At 38.5% G+C, this 19,656-nt stretch overlaps 1 protein-coding gene across 1 annotated transcript in view; it reads right to left on the bottom strand.

Moving 5' to 3' along the window:
• Positions 1-19,656, bottom strand: part of LOC144610635 (A-kinase anchor protein 8-like) — a 33,797-nt gene that overhangs the window by 2,846 nt on the left and 11,295 nt on the right. The window contains exons 3-12 of the mRNA XM_078429489.1: positions 16,196-16,400; positions 13,514-13,994; positions 8,088-8,193; positions 6,948-6,982; positions 5,718-5,760; positions 4,477-4,543; positions 4,242-4,383; positions 3,928-4,033; positions 3,301-3,431; positions 1,748-1,843 (exon numbers count right to left, since the gene is read on the bottom strand). Of these exons, the coding sequence (XP_078285615.1) occupies positions 1,748-1,843; positions 3,301-3,431; positions 3,928-4,033; positions 4,242-4,383; positions 4,477-4,543; positions 5,718-5,760; positions 6,948-6,982; positions 8,088-8,193; positions 13,514-13,994; positions 16,196-16,400 (1,412 nt within the window). The remainder of the gene's footprint in view (positions 1-1,747; positions 1,844-3,300; positions 3,432-3,927; positions 4,034-4,241; positions 4,384-4,476; positions 4,544-5,717; positions 5,761-6,947; positions 6,983-8,087; positions 8,194-13,513; positions 13,995-16,195; positions 16,401-19,656) is intronic.

The raw sequence follows: 19,656 nt of genomic DNA on the forward strand, positions 1-19,656 counted from the left end.
CAAACCCAGCTCTACCAGCAGCACAACTGTGTTACCCTATAGTAATAATAGAATAAAGTCAGGGAAAGATGATGGGAATAATCTAGAGAACCCCACTATCTCCACTGGACAGAGCACCAATAGGGCATGTTTGACGGGAACTGCAATGGGAGATTTCTACTTATTGAATAGACAAACCAAACCGGCAAGAGTTTTGCAGAACAATAATTTGTGAGTGTGTCAGGAATTGCTTCTTGGAACAGCAGGTTATAGAACTAACCAATATTGGATTTACCCATGAGCAATGAGGAAGCATCAGAGATCTTGTCAAATATTGTTTCGGAGGTAGTGACCACAATACGATAAAATTCCAGGTGTAGTTTAAGGGTGAATACCGCAAGACCAAAACTACTGACTTCAACTTAAATTAGGGCAATTATTGCATGAAGGTGGAATTGTCCCAGGTGAACTGGTAGCAGGAACTAAGAGGCATGTCAGTAGATGAATAGTGACAGCTGGTTTATAACAATCATTTATTCTTTATTGGGGTAAACTCATGAGAAAGGCTCACAATCTGTGGTTAACAAAAGGAGGTCAAGGATTATGTTAAATTGAAGAATGGTGCCAAAATGGCAAGGGCTGGTTATAGGAAAGGGGACTGGGAATTTGATGATCCAGCAGCTAAAAGCTCCAAGACAGAAACTGATTTTGATAGAAAATTTGCAGGTAATATCAAAAACATAGTTTCTGCCAATATATAAATAGGAAGGCAGCAAATAAAATAGGCGAGGTATCGCTCAGGAGAACGAGGCTGGTGAATTAACAACAGAAAACAGAACTGGTGGGTATGCAGAATCAATTTTTGCATTATTCTTCACTGTGAAGGGCACTGCAAATATCCCGGAGATAACAGAGGACTCATTACAAATGGCATAGAGCAACTTGTCCCTATCACAAGGGATATAAAAGCACAAGAAACTCAACAAGGCAGACTGTCGCTGGGACCCAACAGCCTGCATCCAAGGATTTAAAGGAAACAGCTGCATGGACCAAACAGTTCAAAACAGGTAATGTCTCCCATGTTCAATAAGAGAAACGAAAATTCAGCAAACTCCAGGCTAGTTAATTTAACACCCACTCTTGGCAAGATGCTCAAGTCAGTAATCATGGATGAAATAAAAAAAATATTTAGGAAATCCGAATATAATCATAGTCAACATGATTTCATGAACGTTTGGAAAATGTGTTCAAATTTTGGGTCCGAGATTTGGTCCGAATGAGATTCCCGAGATGGGCTGTCCTGTTTTGGTCCGTCTGCCTTGGAGTTCGGAAAGAACAACGAGTCCCCTTATATTAGATCCTAAGGGGGTTTGATAAGATTGACATTTGAGAAGTGTTTTCCAGTGGGAATATCAAGAAAAGGCACAGTTATAAAGTAGAGGGGCAGATCATTTAAAACCGAGCATAAAAATATATTTGAGAGCTGCAAATCTCTGGAATTCTCTGCCTTAATGGATGCCTGATATCAAGATACATGCAAGATGGAGGAATTTAAGGTTATGGGGGACAGGTACAGAAGAGGAGTTGAGGCTGGCATAGAACATCAAGATCAGGGCAGGATCGAGGCCTGGTCATGGATCAACCTACCATATTCTCCACAAGCTTCAAAATTAGAAGACACAACCAGTTTCCCCAAGAGTTCCTTGTATCAATACACACAATACTTTTTAATCTAAGCAATAAAAATTACACTTGACCAGCGCTGTACCTTTTTATACTTTTCTAGCATTGCTGCAATGTTGCGGTTGTTCAGGACACTCCGAGCGACAACAAGGCTGCCCTTCTTGGCTTTCTCCAACATTATCTGGTGAGGAAGCAAAGAACAGTGAACGAGAAGCCAGGAACAAAGACAGCTACTTAATAATTAGATTTCTGTGTATATTGTTTTGAATCTTGTAATTAGTAGATACAAAGTATTCTTTTTCTTTACACATCAAGAAAAGGACCAACCCCAATACTATTTAAGGTATCACAAAATGCTGGAGTAACTCAGCAGGTCAGGCAGCATCTCTGGAGAGAAGGAATGGGTGACATTTCGGGTCGAGACCCTTCTTCAGAGTAACCAATACTATTTAAAATCACATTATAGAATAAGCCATATTGGAATCTTAGGTGTAGAGATGCTGGACAATATCTTTGTCTACTCCACTCCCCGGTGAGGCATTCGAGGTACTTGATTCCATTTAGGAGATAAAATGTACCATCCATTCTTCAATTATATTTGTAATCTCTCTACAGGTAAACTTAGGCCCAATTTCAGAAACCCATTGAAAGCAAATTCAAGGAAGTACTACATAATTGGAAAAAATGTAATGTATTTTCTCTGAGTAATAAATAATTGTAAACCAGACAAGAATGATTTCCTGGATAAGTGAAGGGGGGCTGACTGATGCTAATGTACTTACAGGGCATTCTTTTTAAATCAGGTTCCATGAAAATGCAGCTAAGCAGTATTGTACAAAACCTGAGCACATTAAATCAGCAGCAACAGGAGAATAAACTTAATTAGAAGCTATATGAGAAGATAATTGGTTTTCATGGACTTCCTATGTACCTCAAATATTACCAGCGAAATAACAATTCTGTGCACCACGTCGAACACCACGTAAAAGTGGAGTAACTCAACGGGTTAGACAGCACCTCTGGAGGTGATGATTTGGGTTGGGTTGGGTCTTCTTCCGGTCCCAAGACCGAAATGTCCTCGCATCCTCCAGAGACGTTGCCTGACCCGCTGAGTTACTCCAGCACTGTGTTCTAGGCAAGATTCCAGCATCTGCAGTTCCTTGTGTCTAAATTCTGTGAATTCAACACATCCCTCAAGCAGAACTGAAGATTAACTTGAGGAAACCGAGCTCTAATACAAAATGATTTACACTAATTTGTTGTTATAATTTAAACCCACAAACTCCCTCAAAAGGCAGTGGAAACAAATTTTGAATCTATTTTAAGGCGGAGGGGTAGATAAGTTTGCAAAGAGGATGAGGTTACAGCAAGAAACCCCAAGTTGAGATTGAGGTTGCAATCAAATCAACCATTATCTTACTGAATGGCAGACAACTTCTAGGGTCAAGTGACCTAATCAGATGCTAATTGGCCTAATTGCTCATAATCAATTTATGTGTTTAAGTAGGCTTATGAAAATAACTTCACAATAAAACATTTTGTTGTGTTTTCCCCATGTTACTTTGTAATCATCAACCCATTTTGGATTTCCACATCAATGATCTTCAAATCCGCCATCCATCTTTCTGTACCACTTACCTTGCGGTTCCAGCCATGGTCAATAGTTTTCAGATGACGCGCAAGGAGAGCATTCTGCATTGGTATAAAAAGATCACAGGCCACACAGTGCGCTGCCTCTATCTTCTTCATGAAGTGGTCCAAGCCAACATCTACAATAGAAATTATGAATGATGAGATGCAGCCAAGAAGCTAGTTGTGGTGCAGCATGTGATGCTGCTGCCTCAAAGCTCCTGCACGCTGATCTGGAGTTTGCACATTCCCTGTGGCCACGTGGGTTTCCAGGGTGCTCTGGCTTCTTCCCAAAACACTGTTGGTGGGTTAACTGGCCTTGTTAAGCGGGGGGGGGGGTGAAATTGATGGACAGATTGAAAGAGGGAATATAAATGCTCAAAGACTTTTAGACATGTACATGGATGGGAAAGGTTTAGTGGCATACGAGCCAAAAGCAGGCAAATGGGATTAGTTTACTAGTTTAGAGACGCAGACTAGCTTAGATGGGGCACCTTGGTCGGCATAGACGAGTTGGGCTGAAGGCCGTTTCCGTGCTGTGTGACCATGACTAACACGTGCCTCAAGAAACAGCTTACATTCTGATGGAGAGGACCAACAGGTTGTAGGGACCAATGTCAATGTTTTACAACTTACCCTGCAACAAATCTTGCTGCTGCATCAGCTGCTTCTTCAGAATTGTTTTATCTCCAATTTGCTCTCGACGCTTCTGCGTTTTCTGAATCTTGTTCAAGATGTATTCCTAAAACACATTCAGATATTATGCACACAGGATATTGCTACTGCATTTATCTGAAAAATTATACGGTATAGACCTTGCCTCGACTATTCAATTAACATTTGCACATTGATTGTTCATACACAAGTTTAATTAGAAGTATTTAGTCATCACATTATTTTTCTGTAGCACAGATGCTTTTTTCAAAGATGAAAAGAACCACAATACATACATGCAAAAAGTCAGCCGTCTGCTGGTCTAGTTTGGACGCAATGAATTTGAAAGTTTCACTGTGGTATTTACTGTCCACATGGGAAGTAATATCCTCATCTTCAAAGGTACGAAACTTGCAAACAGAGCAAGCATACATTATCCTGCAACGGAAAGATATGCATGTCAAGGCAAGGACTGCACAGTGTGAATAACACAAGAGTCGAGGAATTTCTTCCTACACCGTTGACAATCACCTTTCTGCAAGACGGTCCCGATTTTTTTTTGGTTTGTTTGCCTTCTTCTTTTCTTGCATTGTGGGAACTGATTAAAACAAACCACAAAATTCAGCACAAAAACATCAACAAATATATACACAGCTCCTCTACACTCATCTTCACGCATCAGTTAGTAGTTTGACAGGCCAGTACAAAACTAGATCCACATCTACATCACCCAACATAGCTCTCCTTCTCTACTGCTCCTGAAGATACCACCATCTCCAATTAGATAAGTGGTCAATTTTAAACAAAGCTGAATAAACTATCACCTTTACACCATACTCCAGCGATGACTAATAACGAAAATCAGAAATCCAAACATATTCCCACCCTGCCAAAGTAAAACAAAGTACCTAGTCTGCTGAATTTCAGGCTTCACCTGATGTTAACAAGCTGTGCATTCACCATCAACCACCTGCCTAAGGTCTTCAGCCATTATGAATCAACCTTTAAAAATACCATCCAATTCCCCCTCCTCTCCAATGTCTAGATACATTTCTGAATCAACTGAAAGTGACTAATTTTTAAGCATTGCTGATTTAGTAAGCTCAAGTGTCACAGGATATTTTTTGTATCTCAAACAGTGATTTCTATTTTGCATTTTACTGTCACTAAAACTGTTAAAATTATAATGTGTGTGTGTGTTTTAATGACTTGCCATTTCTACACTGTCACCCACTTTTACAGAAATATTTAAAAAATCCAAATGAAAAAAAACAACTAATTTTCATAATTAACTGGAACCTAGGTTTAAAACATTTGAAGTTGTGGAAGGATTGTTTACCAAGCAAAATTAAGATACAGCCCACTGAATCCACGCTGACCATCGATCACCCTTTCACACTAGCTTTAAGTATTCACTTCCATATCCACTCTTTACACACTCGGCCAATCCACTTAGGCCAGCTAACCTACTAAACCACGTCTTTGTGATGCAAGAGGTTCTCTCTGATCAGGCCCAGAGGTTTTATCTACCTTCATACAACTTAAGACGTATAGCACCTCCTCAAGTGCAATACGGACCGTTTAAGGTAACTCTATTTCCTGTCACGAGTTCTAATTCCTGATCATTTATTCAACAAACAAAAACGTCAAACAATCCAGGATACTTATATGCCACTCTTCCTAGGTGGAACGTTGAACAAAAAAATACCCCGTTGGTTTAAGGAAGGAAAACTGTTTTTGAGAATGTCACATTTAAAACAAGTTGATCTTACAGCGCTTTGGTTTCTTGTCCTCAGAATCCTTACCATCGCCAGTCTGGAATTAAAAGAGATAATTTTAAAAACTATCCATGCTCCCATGCTTTAATTCACACAATATTAGAAACAGTGCATAAGTAAAACATTAGAAAATTTTGTGGAATATCCAATAAACTATTCCATATAATCAAGATGTCGGGCACATCACACACAAACATTTGCAACCAGTAATAGTCCCTTGGTTGTCAGTTAAAATTGGAATGATTTGTACAACAGATATTGGCAATATCTGCTGCTTTTCTCTCCTACAAAGTAATTAGTCTTGTGAAAATCCAATTGCAGATATACAAAGCACCCCAAAAATAAAATTATTGCACAACGTATTCTACATTTAACCATTTAAAAATCGTGAAGCTCATAAACGTGGTTTCTCCAAACCTCCCCCCTGTGGTGGTGGTGGTGTGGTGCAAGGATTGACAGCAAAGCTACCTCTACAATCAATCCTATACCAGGTTCAGAGTAATTTACTCAGCTGGATTCAAAGGAAAAGGAAAGGACTGCTACAGGTCTACTGATCACACTGGGCATCGCAACACAACTAAGTCTCCAGGTCACCCACATTAAGCTGAAACCAAAGGAAATGGGCCCGTCATATCTGAGAGCACTCCTGCCGAGTCTCAGCATAATCTCCACAGTTCTGTAGGTCAGGTTGTTCAAATACACACCCAAGCATTTTTCAAATGTGATTAGATTTTTTGTCTCCTCCACTCTTTCATATCCTTATAACCCTTTGAGCAAATAACTATCATCCTCAAATTTAATCCTTCTATCAATCACAAAATGAAGGTTTATGCCCAAATTGATTCCCATACTTTTCCCTTCTTTAAAGGAAAACTAATTGTCTTGTAATTATTTGGTTTACCTCTATCTCCCTTTTAAAAGATGAGCATTAAAAACCAACCCTCTGGCACATTCAGATGTTGTCCGACACATTAGATATTAAGTACTAGTGATTACCCAAGAATTGCCTTTCACTTCTATTTCTCCACCACAGGATGGCAGAAGCAAGCTTGTATAAATGGAATAACAGGTGAACTGTTCAAACTCTTTTGTACTAAACAATATTTTTCAAAACTATGCACAGCTTAACTCAAATTGTACGATATGGGCCAATTTCTTCATCATACCGTGGACAAGGTTTGTTTTTAAGGAGATACAAAATAATAGCATCAAGATATTACTTACACCACCATCCCCAGATTCAGCACCGTCATCTTCAGCTGAAACAAAATACAGGACAATTGTACACAAAACTAATCATAACAAGTTTCATGAATTTCATGGGATAGTCTATTAAAATTGAACAATAATTGTGATCAATTATTTAAGAGCCTCTTTAAAAAAAACTCAATCTGTAACAAATCTGTGAGAGTTTAAGATACAGCAAGATATTGTGCAATTCAAAACCAGGCAAGCTAAATATATAATTTGTTGACTAACTGTACCTTTACCAATAGCAAGGCTTGCGGGCTGCAGCAAAATATTACACAAGTTAGCAACTCCTATAGCTATTTAAACAGTTCCGTGATAAAGATAAATTTATAATAGACTGTCAGTCTGTACAGGACTCTTTACCCCAGCATTATTATGAACTTCCAAAAGCCACTCTATTGTAATAAATGAAGGAACACAACAGTTTTCCCCGTCCTACCGAGGTGGTGCAGTCAACTGTACTATCTTCCTTCTCTATTCACACCAGTTAAAACAAAAGAAAACACAGTCAAACCTACTTAATGGACAACAGTACAATGACATTTCTAGTCCACAACTGCAAATTTGAACCCAACCTCTGATCACCACTTGCAGTTGCATACCAAATAGGGGAGGAATAACAGCAGTTTCACAATTCTTTGTGACCCACCTTTCTACGCCACGATGCCGTGGATGAACAGGCCTTCTTTGGAATAGATGCATATGACTGTCACTCGTACAGTAACGATTTAAGAAGAGGGCATCAGTGAAGAAAAAGAATTTAAAATGCAAGGAACCAAAGTATTAAATTGCCCTGAATGTACAATCCGTACTTAAACACAGACTAATATCAAATTTGAGGGGGAAATCTATACACTTTATACACAAATAATGCCCACCCCGTCAAACTTGGAGAGGGGAAATACACAGGACTTTACAAAAAACTCTTGACTGCCATTTTGTTAACCTTATTAGAAAAGTCTGTGTGAAAACAACATGACGGAATTGGGCTAAATATGGTGCTACATGCATTTAAATATTTTGCCCGCCATACCTAGGAAAGTCAATGATTTCAAGGTTCCAGAAGAGAGAAGTGAAGAGAGAGAAGTTTGTTGAGGTGGGATGCAAGCATACCTGCATCGGACCCATCTTCAGTTTTCGCCTGTTTGTTCTCTGGCTCATCGGCACTATCCGTAGACATTTTCCTCTTCCTCCCAAATCCTGCATCTCTTTTCTTCATCTGTTGAAAATCAAAGACTGTTTAATTTCTACAAATTAGGCCTCCACTGTTTTTAAAAAGCATTTAAGCAAAAGGTATGACAAACAAAATCTCCATGTTGCTTGTATATATGTTTTTTTCAAACCATCGTCCAGTTTTAATGACGTGGCTACAAAGTGAGCACAAAACAAATGCAATTACCATTTCCAATTCAATTACTTTGGTGCCCTCTTGGAGTCGGAGCTTCTGACCCCGAGGTAGCTTATTCCTCAATAGCACGTCTATAGTAATTGGCAATTGAAGTTTACCATAATTTGCACTTCTAATATGTATAACAAATATGCCATGGCCTAGTCACTGCCGAAAAACAACAACTTTAAGGGCACTACTTGGAACAGTTAAAGGAACTGTGGTTAAAGGAAGCTCTAAACCATCACTCTTTTGGACTAGCTGTAGAAGATATGCTATATTTCCATAATACTTCTACTGTATCAGCCGTGAAAGACATTCAAAGTCATACAGCGTGGAAACAGGCAATTTGACCCAACTTGCCCATGCCAACCAAGATGCCCCATCTACACTTGTCCCACCTGCCCGCATTTGGCTTATTGCCCTTTAAACCTTTCCTATCTATGTACCTGTCCAAATGCCTTCTACATGTTATGGTACCTGCCTCAACTACCACCTCTGGCAGCTCATTCGATATTCCCACCACCCTCTGTCTGAAAAAAGTTGCTCATCGGGTTCCTAGTAAACCTTTCCCTTTAAAAAAGTAATTGAAAGTGCTGAAGTATTGTTCTTACTGCCATTCAGCATTCTGGACCTATCAGCTTATGTTTATGATGAACTATACCATCACCATTTTGAAACATCCCATAAAAAAATGTTTCTCTCAGTATATAAATAACATGGCATATACAAATGAATACCCACACATGACCTAGAAACATAACTCAAGTCATTATCCAGTTACTGCTTAAAAGGTTAGTTGACACAAATATGGAGTGAATTCACGAGAAGTTAAAAGATCAAATATTATATGATATTAAAAGATCAAAAATTATTATATGACTCAGTAGTGCAGAAACTTGTTACACGCTTCAGTCAAATGCTGGAAATGATAGTTTTCAAAGTAGAAAATACATTGAATTGTTCAAACAAAATGAAATGTATTTTAACTATTTTGGAATAAGTGGGTTATATTTGATTAATACATTCACGTATAAGGTATCCAGTATATTTTACACTGAATTAAAGTAGTAAGCAACCTAACTTGTGACTGATTGTTTGATCACAAGCCAAGAATATAGCATTTCTTTTGGTACGATACACAATTTCACTAATTAATAGGCTGTCAACATACTTTGAACTATGCCCACTCAAGCTGAGAAAATAAATCTTTTGTTTTAACTTTCAATTATGTATCATTCCTGCAAATCAGATGGCAAAGTATTGCAGTTCAATTATTTGCAATTTAACTCATCATATTAATTACCAAACAAGCATCAAAGTTAAGTGCAAGCAGTGAGTGGGGCTGACCACAGAATATAACAGGGAGGCAGCAAGACAGGAGATTGCAGAATAGACTTTAGTTATATTCCCAAAAGGAGAAATTACAAAATTGAATATGAACATAAGATTACATAAACCAAAATCATGAGAAGTGGAACATTGCAGAGGCAATTTAAACTTAAGGCAGCAATTAATTTTTGTTTTATCTCACGGATCTTGAAAGAACAGATTCAATAGCAGAGCAGATGGATATTTCTCCCTAAAGTCCACTGCACCCCAGCCAAATTTGAATGGATTGAAAAATAGCAAACATGACATCCATCTTCAGAGCTGGAAAAGGCACAGGTCAAATTTTAAATATACAAGAGTTTGATGTGCTTGAAAGCATCAAGCAGCTTTGTGTGGAGCACGCATCAATCAGCATTGCTTTTAAGAATGGAACGTTATTGACATTAATGGTTAATGTCATGCATCTGGCCAAAAAAAGAGAGTTTCAAGTCAGCTCAGAAGCCATTTGATATTAACCAGTCACTAGAGAGGTGCCATGGGACACTTTATAAAATAAATTACACAAATGACTTAGATGAAAGCACCATAGGTACTGATGTCAAATATGCTGATGATAAACATAGGTAGAAAGTAAGTTGAGCAGAGGACATTGTAGGCTACAAAGGGATATAGACTGGTTAAGTAAATAAGGGGAAAAAGTTGGTAATGAAGTACAGGGAAGTCTTATCCCCAGGTTACAGAAGACATGACTTACGAATGCCCAACTTTCGTAAATTCGCCCAGACTCTGCTGTTGGTATGGTACACAAATCACTTCACCATAAAACATTGTAGATATTACCCAGAGAAAAAGCTAATGCCTTCTCCAAACTTTCTTCATGCAAGATTAACTGTTATGAACCTTGAGCCACTACTCAGTATTGTAACTTTCTTAACGTTATTAAACTGCTGATTGTTTTCTCATTGACCTTCAGATCAGCTCCCCTTCCCGTTACTCCATCATTTAGACAAAATGGCATTTATCTGTTCACGGTGATAATAACGCCACCCGTGCTGGCCTTCATCAATCTGCTCTGTAATTCTGACCCCAAGGGTCTTCAGGCCTAAAGATTTCACATTGTAATTTTGGGAGAAATTGTCCATTTCTGACCCACTTAAAATTCAATACATGGAATGATATTTGTAATAGGTGTGGTCTCATGAGGAAAGTTTGGATAGACAAGGTGTATACTTTGCAGAAGGACTGTGATTGAACTCTCCTTGATGCAGAGTGCTTGAAAGAGTGTATGTGGAGAGGACATACTGTGTGAGAATCTTAAACTAAAGATGACTGTTTAAAAATAAAAATACAATTTAAGACAAGTGAGGCAAAATGCATTTTCTCAGAGATTCACGAGTCTTTGGACTCTCTTCCTCAAATGAAGCATAATGTCTCAACGATATGGGTGGAAATAGATAAATTGCCAATAAGTGAATGAATGGGTACTATAGGCCGAAATGCAAAGACAACATTACAATCTGATTGGGCATGATCTTCATTAAAAGGCCGAGCAGGCTCAAAGAGCCAAATGGCATGCTCCTGAGCCAATTCATATGTAAAGGAGCTTACTATGGGGATATTATACAAGGACTAACCCATTCAATAGAAAGCAATGTATTAAACTAAATTGATAAATGACCGGTCTGCAGATTGCCTGGTATCTGTCTGGGGCATACCATTCCAGCCAGTTCCACCATTTAATTTGATCATGGCTGATCTGTACTCCGTCCATTCAACTACCCATGTTCCAATAATATTCTGCAGCCTTACTACTGAGCCTGGCCTCCAGATCAGAGCCCAACTATGCATATGTTATGCTATATTTTCTGATAGAACAGCCTAGATCCATACTTTACTCAATTCAGATGAATTATTTCTTCCATTCTTGATGACTAATACACGTGCAGCACAGCAAGGGTTGACTCACTCCACTTTTGGTACTTAGGCTCTGGTCTGAATTGGCAAAGGCTAGGTCAGATTTTCATTTAACTCTCAATCAACCCTTTATCTTGCATGACAATCTGTTACCAAATACCATGGAGTACCACAAGATTTAACTAACAAGCTAATGTCATTTAAAATTGGTTTCATAAATGCCAAAATTATGTTCAAATTTACAGATTATATCAAATTTTAACCAATTGATGATGAAAAGATGCAATTTAATAAAAAGTAATGAGATTTGAAAGAAAGGAGATTTGAACAAATTAGAGACAAAATACGACAATACAGGATGCATATTAGAAAGCAAGATATTGGGGTTTCAGTGGACAAAGTTAACAATAAAACACAAGCCTTCAAAGCCTTTAACCACAAAGCAGAGATGCACAGCCACACAAGAGTCATTTCTAGATTAAAAAAGATAATCCAGCATCAGACAGATCTATATCTGATGTATACTGTCTCTGGAGTATTACATATAGTTCTGGTCTCCTAATGATACAGTGGATGGAAGTACAAAAACAGTCACAACGCTGATTGCATAACTCAAAGGAGCAGTATATGGAAGAAGATGGACATCTGAATCCCCCCAAAAAGTTTAAAACCATGAAAGGCCTGGACATATTTGTTCCCGATAGCATTTTGTTATATACAAAATGAAACTCTGGACAAACTCAAATTTGAAAAAGCGGATTTACGTTAACAAAACAAAGCAAGGATAAAAACAAGATCATGTCAATGAATGAGATTGAAGACAATGGAAATGCATCAAGAGAAAACTGAAATGTGCAAGATGGATCAACGAGGCATCCATCCCGACAATATTTTTTCACCAGCGAAAGCAGGCCACTATCAACAGAAATCAGGGCTTACCCTGATACCACTACGATGCATCCCAAAACCAATACAGCTATTTTTAACATTTAAAAGATTACCAGGTTCAGAAAGGAATTCATATTTCTGACATTTGTTTCAAATTTGAAACTTGATTAACAAATATTACGGCCTCCTAAATAACTAAAGGAATGGCTGTTGTGCATATTCTAGCTCATTAAAACAGTCAACATTTAGAAAACTGTTTAAAAAGGTATGACACCCTTACATTTTAAACTAACATTACACACACTCAACAAGTAGACCTCCAGTCCAATAAGGGCAATAGAACTACACTGTACTTTAGTTCATTACTTAATATGACAATTAAAATGTAATTTGCTGAAGATTAAAGGCAAAAGATCAGAAAAACACTCTACAACCTTGTTTTGTGTTATCAATCTGTGGAAACACTAGCAATTTAACTGTGAAAATTCAGCTATTTAATTTGTGCTCAGTATGTTGGGTGAAACAATGAAATGATGATTCTTATAGGTTGAATACACTGAAAAAAGGATATGCTCAGTTTTTTAATTGGAGACAAAACCATAACGTCTGTTTTACAAATTGTCCTTTAAGTGTAAAGAGTGTCTACATGCTTGGACCCTGGTTTTAATAGCAATTCTTATTTGATATAATCCTAAATTAAGGTTGTAGAAATTAATATTGCTCCGTTTTATCAACTCACCACAAATTAATAGCCATGTATTGATTCAAGAGCACTGAAGATTTCTGCCTTTCCGCCAAAGAATTTGAGATAGCTAAAAACACTGCACTAAGATGCAAAGCATTTGTACAAAATCACATTGGCTCACCTCAACATGAAAAGAATAAAATCCCTATCCTAATTCCAAAAAAAAGGACGACCTGCCTGATATAAGAAAACAATAAAAAAAAATCATTCCCTCATTTTCCCTATTCATTACTGCTTAAAATAAAATAAAAAGTATTAAAAAAAGGTACTTACGCCTCTGATTCGAATCCTGTCTCTCCTTCGCTGTCTGCCACCTCCTAACGATCTTCCATATCCCTGAACTCTGAACAGGTCCATGGGGATAATGTTTGGGGAGAAGAGCGAAGGGAGGTTCCTTGTGGAGGAGGCGGTGGCGGCGTTGTGGCCCCTGCCTCCCATCGACAGCTCATTCCAGCGTGCAGACATTCGCCCGGAACTTGCAGGTGACATGTAGGGGTCGTTCCGATTGGGTCTGTTATATGGAGGCCGGTCTCTAGACCAGTTCTGGCCCCACTGGTTAGTAGGGCCGTATGAGTCACGTGCTCTGTTCTGGAACTGATCTTTGCGGGTCCCGTAGGAGCTGTCGTAGTGGTCATAGCGACCTCCATAGGAATCGTTATAATCAGGCCCATATTCACTGTAACCGTAGCCAGATCTGTACAGATCACGGTCATTCAGTGAAGACCCGGAGTCGTAGGACTCGTAAGGTGTAAACCTGAAAGAGTCGCACAGTAAGCAAGGAATCTGGTCAGTAGCTGGAAAGCATGATGGTACAAGTCTGCCAAGTTGTTGCAGCAGACTAAAAACTAAACAACAGTTTCAGCTAATCACAGAACATATGTGATTTGCAATAAATAGTATTGGCTGAAATGGCCAGCCTCTAACAAACACTTCTATTGCAATTACTAAACTAGAGCAAATGGGACTCTGAAAAGTTTAACTGACAAACTTCAAAATTCCTTTCTATGGTGCAGGTTCTACAGTTTTGTTTAGGCAGTGCAGTCAGAAGTTTATACACTGCTACTTATTAGAATGTTGCAATACAGTTAACAGCAGAATGGAAAAATCCACCATTCTTTGGATTTTAGCCATTTTAAAGTTATATGCCATGGGGTGGTGATGGCCAGGGAGGTGAAGGATGGTAGGGGTTATGAGGAATAGAGTGGGGGAAGGTATTACAGAAGCTATGAACTCAATGGCAACCTTAAAATGACAAAACAGAATTTTGACTTCAATATTATTACATCATCGAGCTTAACCTTAATGAAACAGATCTCACCTTTGCAGCCAGCAGAACCGATGGGATTTTTCCACCACGCTACACATTCTATGCCAAGTACAAATATCTCTTCAAATATTCCACTAAAGCCCCAATTACAATGCCAAATTCACATCCAGTTTCACGCCTCTATTTTAATTGCACCTCCTAAATTGATTGCATATGTTATAATGGATCCAAAACAGCCGAGAGAAAAGATGTTCAGAGCACAAGCAAGGCCAGACTTGCACCAGTAACTGATCTGATCGCGAAGTGGGATTGAAACTATGCCAGGGTCTATGAGCACATGCAGTCCAAGTAACTAGTGGCGTGCGCAGCATAGAAACATTTCAACATTTAGGTCCAACTACACTATATACCAATGGTACAAGTTTCCAATTTCAAATTTCAGTCAAATGCACTACAGATAATGAGAAGCCAAGTGCGTGCTAAAATGTAGAGAAACTGTCACTTTGCTTCTAACTATCAACGATGATACAAAATAAAATGTTGAATTTAAATGTCTCCATAAATTTATGTTTTCCAACTCTACAAGACAGCAACTCCACCAAATACTGAAGAGTTCCTTAAGACAAATCAGCCTTGTTTTGGCAAAGGTTCAATATCTCTTCCAAAATTCATTGAAGTATTTTGCTGAAACATATTAAAGATTTATAACCATGAAGCATGTTGCAACTGGTTTACAATATACCTACAAGAATGCTAAAAATAACTAGCCTACTTCAGTCCCTATACGTGAACTGAAGTAAGTTAGTTTTCCCATCAGGCTATTCAATTAGATTGTCACACATCTGCATCATAACTTCATCTACCTACCTTGGTTTCATTACCCTCAACATACTAAGATAACCATTGCTATTTAAAAACAAAATGAACCCATCCTATTTTCCTGATGTTCAGAATCTTCTGAATTTCAAGATACAGACTTCACTCAACTAATTTCTCACCTGCTTATTCATTTCAGCTAATAACACCCTATATAACAAGTCCATTCCTTGCATTTCAAAAATTGTAAACAAAGCTGATGTTCATGCAATTATTGCGGAAACTAGCAACTCTGGTAATTATATTTTATAGAATACATAATTCAATAAAAATCTGGTTATTAATTTTGAAAATAAACTGAAAGCAATTTACTAGTTCAACCGAGATTAATCCATTTGGTAAAAATATTGATTTTATATATATGGAAATACCAACACAAGTTTAATTCTACTGATTCAAAATCTAAGATTTGAAATGTTTATGTAACGATCAAACAACCAACTGAAACTTATTTAAGTCAAATAACATCAACCCAAAAGGAAATTGTAATCCTGTATTTTCTCCTAGCAATGAATTTCTTAATGCTTCTACATCATGACTCATGTCATACTGAAAATATTACCATTGGAGAAGAGGCAATGAATATATTAACAGTAGATATTAAACACAGCAAGTGTCATGTTACAAAAACAGGTTATTTTTCCAGCATTTAAAAGTTTGCCATTAAACGTCAATTTTCTTTAAGCAACCAAAACTCTCCAAACAAAAATACACTGATGCAGAGGAAATGCCTTCTCATGAGTGCAATGCCTTTAAGAAGAACTTGTGTATTACATTACTCTTCCTGTTTGCTCCAACATTCCAGCAAATACCTGTTGTCCTGGTATGAATCCTGCACCTGATTTTCAGTCTCTAATTGAGTAAGCATATCCAGGCGCTTGTTGATCTTAGCAATGATGGTGTCTGTAGCTGTATTTTTGGGACCTTCCCAAGACTTGTTGCCAGCATTGTAGCCATAATTTGTTGCAGTACTGGGTATGGTGTCTTGGGTATAACTGTAATCATAGCCATCATACTCTGAAATTAAATATATATTTTTGGGTTAGAAATACAATCTATAGACTTTAAAACTCTCTCCAGCACATGCATATTTTTCCTAAAGCATCAGAACCAATCTAAGCATGTGCTCACTTCCCATAATGATGCCGAATTATCATTAAAACAACTTGACATTTACTAAATATATTGTAATAAATTTAATGTTTCCTACACTAAACCACTAATGCTCTTTAAGGTTAGAATGGAATACATTGGATTCTCTTAACACAATGGCAAATTTAAAGCATTAACATGGTCAACACAAGAACATTAATAAATAGGTCATTCAGATGCCCTGCTTTTTACACTATGTTGATCTTTTAAATCAATACCACATCTCCTCAAAGCCAACAAATTTATCATTTTTGAGTACGAGTACGTATGGCTACAGAATTCAAAAGAATCATTATCCTCCGAACAACAAAATTTAATCTCTCAGTTCCAAACAGCTAACTTTAAGACTGTGATCACTCATTGCAGACAGCGCATCCGGGACAACTTAATACCAATGTCATACCCAAATCTACTTTGGCAAACTCCGCCCAAGAGTTTTGGAAACTGCAGCAAGATCATCGCTTATTTTCCTAAAACCCAGGAGAACATAGGCCCAGTTTGTTTAAACTGAGTTCATAGAACCCTAAGACTCACCACACCATCAGTCAATCTGGTGAATTCTCATTGCACTCCCGTTATAATGTACAGTACGTCAGGTGCAGTCTCGACAGACCCTATAAAATACCAGTACAATACCAGTAAAATGTTTGCACTCTTGTTTGCAAACCCTCTTGAAATAAAGGTCAATAGATGGTACCTTCCTAACTCCTTGCCGTAATTTCATATTAATTGCGTACTTCATGTACAAGGACATCCACAAATATTGATATTTGTATTCTCTTATGTTGTAACAAATCACTGTTTAAAATCCCCGTTTGAACTTTCTACCCATGTTAGATAGAGCTCTGGGGCTAGTGGAATCAAGGGATATGGGGAGAAGGCAGGCACAGGTTACTGATTGTGGATGATCAGCCATGATCACAATGAATGGCGGTGCTGGCTCGAAGGGTCAAAATGGCCTCCTTCTGCACCTATTTTCTATGTTTCTATGAGAACCATCTGTTTCCCCATATTATAATTCTAGAGAACAACACATAAAAGTCTGAAGGGTCTCGACCAGAAACGTCACCCATTCGTTCTCTACAGAGATGCTTCCTATCCCATTCAGTTACTCCTGCATTTTAGCTCAGCGAGTTCACTGCAACTATCAACAACTCATTTTTACACTAATCTTTTCATGCCCCCACATTCCCATCAGTTCTTCCCCAAATTCTACTGCTCCCCAATTTCTACTGACTACATTGGCGGCAATTTATACCAACCAATTAATCTACCAACCCATATTTTAGGATGTGGGAGGAAATCGAGCACCCACAGAAAACCCAAGCTGTTATAACGAGAATGTGCTAACTCGCACTCTGGAGAGGCAAGTCATCAGCTTTACCATCTGCACCATTTTGCCACCGCCACCTTTAGACTTTAGAGATATAGCACGGAAACAGGTCGTTCAGCACACCGAGTCTGCAACGACCAGTGCATCACCCTGTACACTAGCACTATCCTAGACACTAGGGACAATTTACAATTTTTACCAAAGCCTACAAACATTGGAGTGTGAGAGAAAACCAGAGCCCCTGGAGGAAACCCACACGGGCACAAAGAGAATGCACAAACTCTATACAGACAGCACAGTCTATTTGTCATTTTCTCAGCTAAAAACAAAAGCCCTTGTGTATCTTTCTCATTAACACCCTGCTTTGCAGCACCAGCATGCTTGAAATGTTCCAGGTCCCATCATCCACAACAGACCCAAATTGTAAACAGAGCCCCAGAATCAGTGCATATGGCAACACAGCCTACCAATACATTTATTCCCATTACATTATTCCCATTATGGAGTTAAAGGGGAAGCGAATACCGGAGAAATTGCAAAGGACTCTCGAATAAATGGGAAGGAAAGTTCTAGATGGGATAAGAGAGTAAGGTCAGGGCCAATTGTGACAGGTGTGAGAGGGGAGGTGAATACCGAAGTTAAAGTGTTGTATTTAAATGCGCAAAGTATTTTTTTTAAAGTGGAAGAGCTTGAGGCTCAGTTAGATATTGGCAAGTATGATGTTGTGGGAATCACAGAGGCATGGCTACAAGAGGACCAGGGCTGGGAACTAAATATTCAGGGGTACGCAACATATAGAAAAGACAGACAGGTGGGCAGAGGGGGTGGGGTCGCTCTGTTGGTAAGGAATGATATTCACTCCCTTGCAAGGGGTGACGTAGAATCAGGAGATGTAGAATCAGTGTGAATAGAAATGAGGAATTGTATGGGTAAAAAGACTCTAATGGGAGTTATCTACAGGCCCCCAAACAGTAGCTTCGACATAGGGTGCAAGTTGAATCAAGAGCTAAAATTAGCATGTCGCAAATGTAATGCTAAGGTGGTTATGGGAGATTTCAACATGCAGGTTGACTGGGAAAATCAGGTTGGTAATGGACCCCAGGAAAGAGAGTTTGTGGAGTGCCTCCGAGATGAATTCTTAGAACAGCTTGTACTGGAGCCTACCAGGGAGAAGGCAATTCTGGATTTAGTGTTGTGCAAGGAACCTGATCTGATAAAGGGGACTCGAGGTAAAAGAGCCATTAGGAGGCAGTGATCACAATATGATGTTTTACTCTACAAATTGAGAGGGAGAAGGGAAAATCGGAAATGTCAGTATTACAGTAGAACAAAGGGGATTACAGAGGCATGAGGCAGGAGCTGGACAGATTTGACTGGAAGGAGGCCCAAGCAGGTATTCCTGGGAATAATGCAGAAGTTGCAGGATCAATTTATCCCAAAGAGGAGGAAAGATTCTAAGGGGAGTAAGAGGCAACCGTGGCTGACAAGGGAAGTCAAGGACAGCATAAAAATAAAAGAGAAGTATAACATTACAAAGAGTGGGAAGCCAGAGGATTGGGACTCTTTTAAAGAGCAACAGAAGATAACTAAAAAGGCAATAAGGGGAGAAAAGATGAGGTATGAGGGTAAGCTAGCCAATAATATAAAGGAGGATAGTAAAAGTTTTTTAGGTATGTGAAGAGGAAAAAAATAGTCAAGACAAATGTGGGTCCCTTAAAGACAGAAGCAGGGGAATTTATTATGGGAACAAGGAAATGGCAGACGAGTTGAACTTTGGTACTTTGGATC

The sequence above is a fragment of the Rhinoraja longicauda genome, chromosome 37 (assembly GCF_053455715.1).
Source record: "Rhinoraja longicauda isolate Sanriku21f chromosome 37, sRhiLon1.1, whole genome shotgun sequence".
Classification (NCBI taxonomy): Eukaryota; Metazoa; Chordata; class Chondrichthyes; order Rajiformes; family Arhynchobatidae; genus Rhinoraja; species Rhinoraja longicauda.